This window comes from Ixodes scapularis, unplaced genomic scaffold, assembly GCF_016920785.2.
Source record: "Ixodes scapularis isolate PalLabHiFi unplaced genomic scaffold, ASM1692078v2 PGA_scaffold0__279_contigs__length_252992795, whole genome shotgun sequence".
In the NCBI taxonomy this organism is placed as follows: domain Eukaryota; kingdom Metazoa; phylum Arthropoda; class Arachnida; order Ixodida; family Ixodidae; genus Ixodes; species Ixodes scapularis.
The window spans coordinates 142294040-142298483 of record NW_024609835.1 but is presented as its reverse complement, the minus strand read 5'-3'; the positions used below and the strand labels follow the sequence as shown (position 1 = coordinate 142298483).

At 46.8% G+C, this 4444-nt stretch overlaps 1 protein-coding gene across 1 annotated transcript; it reads left to right on the top strand.

Annotated features, from left to right (window-relative positions):
- Positions 1-277: 277 nt before the first annotated feature.
- On the top strand, positions 278-1702 carry LOC115308429. Its single transcript, XM_040210015.1, has one exon. It carries the CDS (start codon positions 278-280, stop codon positions 1700-1702), a length of 1425 nt encoding a protein of 474 aa, XP_040065949.1.
- The last annotated feature ends 2742 nt before the right edge of the window (positions 1703-4444 follow it).

Below are 4444 nucleotides of genomic sequence, written 5' to 3'. Positions count from 1 at the left end.
TTAATCGCACAACTCTGTTTGAAAGTAATTGATTTTAACAATTCATTCTGTATCTTTTGCTTGCTTAATTGAGTAATACTCAAGAATGAGTTCCAAGATATCAAAAATAGAAAAATTATTTGCGGCACTTATATAATTTTTTTGTTTATGTGGAAACACTACATACTTTGTATTAAACCTACAAATAGACATGAGTTATATTATAAAGCTGTTTTACTGTTTTCTGAATTCGTGACGGCGGAGGGCGTTTTGCACGTAGTACTTCGGTTATTGCAAGATGGCTACCGCCGTGTCGCCTGTGAGGTATCGTTCCAAGCTTTCGTTTTATCCAAAACAAGCAAAACAAATAGCAATGAATGTGCTAGGAGTTCTAACGAAAGAGGCAGGAAAATCTGCAAGCACTACGAGCATCTTTCAAAGAACGGCGCAGCTCACTGCTGTGAGTGAACGGGCGCTATATAAGTGGTCTGCCGAGTTTCAGAAGAGCGGCAGAGTGTCAACTCCGCAAACGAAGTCCAGAGGCGGGAAGAACTGTGAACGAGCGAAGAAACTCGACGACTTCGACCTTGGTGTTCTGAGAAGAAAGGTGCACGATTTCTTCCGCAGGAATGAGATGCCAACGGTTGCGAAGGTGAGAAAGCTCTTCAGTGAGAGCGACGACCTACCGCAAGTCTCGGTATCTACGCTAAACCGAATGCTTAAGAAGCTCGGCTTCAAGTACCGCAAACGAAGTAGAAACGCGCATCTGATTGAGAGCCCTAACACCATACAGTGGCGATGCAGCTACCTCCGGCAGATCAAAGAGTTCCGCAAAGAGGGAAGGCAGATATATTTTACGGACGAAACCTGGGCAAGCGCTGGGCACACGAAAGATCGTGTCTGGGTAGACACAACAATCGCAAGTTCAAGTCAGGCCAGGCGTTCTGGACTTACTACCGGATTGAAAAATCCAAGCGGTAAAGGTGAGCGACTCATTATCACCCACTGCGGCAACGAACAGGGCTTCGTAGATGGTGCGGGAGAAGTATTCCGAGCGCGGAAAGGTACGGGTGACTATCACCAAGAGATGGACGGTCCGCATTATGAAAAATGGTTCAGCGAGAAGCTGCTCCCAAAGCTTGCCCCCAACAGCGTAATCGTCATGGATAATGCACCCTATCATTCGGTGAAGATTGAAAAAGTTCCGCGGATGTCGACACGAAAAAGGGATATTCAGGACTGGCTTTCCAGAAAGGGTGTTGCGTGGAGCAATGAAATGGTGAAGGCCGAGCTACTGCAGCTTGTTGCAACAGTAAAGATTCAGGGCAACCAGTACCGTGTTGATCAGATGGCTTCCCTGGCTGGCCACACAGTTTTACGCTTGCCCCCTTATCACTGCCAGCTCAACCCAATCGAACTGTTTTGGAGTATGGTGAAGGGGTATGTGGCCGACAAAAACAAGACGTTCAAGTTTGTCGATCTTGAACCGTTGGTCTTGGGGGGCTTCGCTGAAGTAACACCTGAGAAGTGGGCACAATGTGTTCGCCATGTCATGAAGGAAGAGGACACCATGAGGAAAGTTGACCACATCATCGATGACGTCGTCGACAGTGCCGACAGGATACTGATCAACCTTGGTGACGAGGACTCTGAACGCTCTGAGGATGATAGCCCGGAATACGCTAGCATGTCAGATGATGACCTGGGGTGCCAGCCTTTGTAAGATTTGTAGCAACATTTGTAGCCTTCATAGCTCACTTGGAATGCCCATATTTTGGTTATTTATTATTTAGCTCAAATACCCTCAAGGCAAGTGCCTTGAACAGGCATGAGAGCTGTAAATTATCAACTATAAAGTGTACATATTAGTATTAGCATGTTTAAACAAAACATTATCAGTGATGTTTGTAATACTATAGTGACTAGAGCATAGTTGTAAACCCGAGACTGGGGATACGGACAAGGGACAAAACACAGAACGACACGGACGAAGTCTCAAACGCAGCTACAAACTTTATTTCACAGGACAAACATATATGTCACTCGCCACCCTTTTTCCCTTCCTTTTCCCAAAACTCTACCCCTTCCCTCTTCCTTTTCCCAGGCCCCCATACATTCCAGTCAAAAACAATTTATTGAAGCAATGGTGAGGGTGCAGGCTAGCTGGTGTAAATTGAGCATAGTTGTAACCCGAGACTGGGGATACGGACAAGGGACAAAACACAGAACGACAGGGACGAAGTCTCAAACGCAGCTACAAACTTTATTTCACAGGACAAACATATATGTCACTCGCCACCCTCGTCCCCCTCTTTTTCCCTTCCTTTTCCCAAAACTCCACCCCTTCCCTCTTCCTTTTCCCAAGCCCCCGTACATTCCAGTCAAAAACAATTTTGATGGCGCCAACTCCAAGTTGCCGACAGATCCCGTGTCAACTGCCCACACCGCGACATCCCGAGGTCACTCCGGCTCTCCCAAACACAGTCGCAAAGACGCCGACAGAACTCTTTCCCCCCACACACACCGTGAAACCCCGAGGTCATCCCGGTTCTCTCAAACCAGTCAGCCGCAAAAATTTTTCGGCTTCCGAACTTAAGTGGACGGACGTGTGACTAATGCATTCGGGAGACGTCTTTATTCTAATGGTCTCTCTCACTAATCTTTTCATGTCGTTGTTTTCTTTTTCTACAATCTTTACGTCTCCCCAGGCTGGAGTGCAGTCGGCACATTCATTCAAATGTTTAGCTATTTCCGAATTCGTATCATTGTTTTTTACATTTCTTTTATGTTCCGATAATCTGTCATTCACACATCTTTTGGTTTGACCTACATAAATGACACCACATTTCATTGGTATCTCATACACTACACCGATCGCGCATGCTGTAGACTTCTCTCTGTGCGCCCTTTTACACTGGTTGGGTGTTCTCAAAAATGGGGTCAACCTGTCCAATCTGAAATCCCTCTCAAAAACTACGTCGGCGCCGAACTTCTTTGCGCACGCCTTTAAGTTGTGTGAGACGTCATGGTGGTACGGGATAACCGCCCAACGACCCCGCCGGGGCTCTAGACTTCCTTTATTTCCCGAAACTATCTTTTTTATCTGTCCAATTATGCTATCACCCGAAAACCCAGCATTCCTCAGTCGACACATCTGCTTCTCCACTGCCTTACTAACGTAGTGTGTGCAAGATCGGTTTAAGGCATTGCCTAATAATGATCTAATAATGCCGCATTTAACTGTCCTGGAGTGGCAACTCGAGCGCGGCAGGATAGGTTTCGGCATGAGTTTTCCGTACTCCCAGCATATACCATTTTTCACGTGAATCTGCAAATCCAGAAACTGCAAGCTCCCAGCTTTCTCTCTTTCTAGCGTAAATTCCAATTCTGGCGCGGACGTCCTGACTATTCTTTCCAAAGCTCTTCCCAGCTTTTCTTCTGCCGTACACACTAAAATATCATCGACGTAACGTCGGACAAAACCTACGTTCTCTGGCGTTCCTCCTAGAAAACTCAACACACTGGAATCTAGACTGTTTAAATAAATCTCCGACAGAATCGGCGCCACCGCTGACCCGATACCCCAGTCTCGGGTTACAACTATGCTCAATTTACACCAGCTAGCCTGCACCCTCACCATTGCTTCATTACTTGTTCCTGAGGCAGGCATCGTCCCATTTTCTTCGACCCAGTTGTGGCACTCGTCACCAGTGGCAGTGTATGTGCAAACGTTGCTGACTTTGTGCAAGTTGGGCCATCGTTTGGCTGAATTAGAAGCAGATGTGTGTTTCTTCGGGATCTGCCTAAGAAAGAAGCATGTAGACCCGACTATGTTTGGACACCTTTCGTCGACCGGCATCCCGTGGAGATACAAGAAAAGGCTGCTCAAGGCTTACAGGAACTGCACAAGCGACTTAATTGGCAACATCCGAGTTGTGTGTGACCAGTTGTGGGGCAACGTCCTGGGACAGGACTTCAGAAAGGCGAGGGACTACAAAGATTGGACTGGACTCAGGCGGATTGACTTCGAGAGACTCTGGTACGTGAAAAGAAGGCTTGTACTTGAAGGCATAGGTGCACGCAAATCGAACACGGGATTCGCCCCCAAGAAGAGCAACATTGGCCAGGGCAGCGCAGCGGAACATGGGATTGTCAATCCATGTGAGGCTGTGTTATCGGAACGTGCAAAAACGCTGTTGATGAAGGGTCCTAAGTTTTGTGTCAATGTCAAGCCATCGCGCCTTGATGTTTTTTCGAATATCCAGACGGTCTCCAGGGCGATTGATGTTGATGAAAGACCTGCTTTTGTTGATCAGGCACTTGACCGGATGGAAAACCTAATGAAAGACGATTATCCAATTGAAAAGAGAAACTTTCGGGAGGTCCGAATGGTTGAGAGAGAGTTGAAAGAAAAATCTTTACAGTTGTTGCAAACGGATAAGTCGGGAAGTTTTGCTGTGCTTCC

What these genes read in the sequence shown, in the direction of transcription:
- LOC115308429 (XM_040210015.1), top strand. Translation starts at nt 278, where the DNA reads ATGGCTACCGCCGTGTCGCCTGTGAGGTATCGTTCCAAGCTTTCGTTT.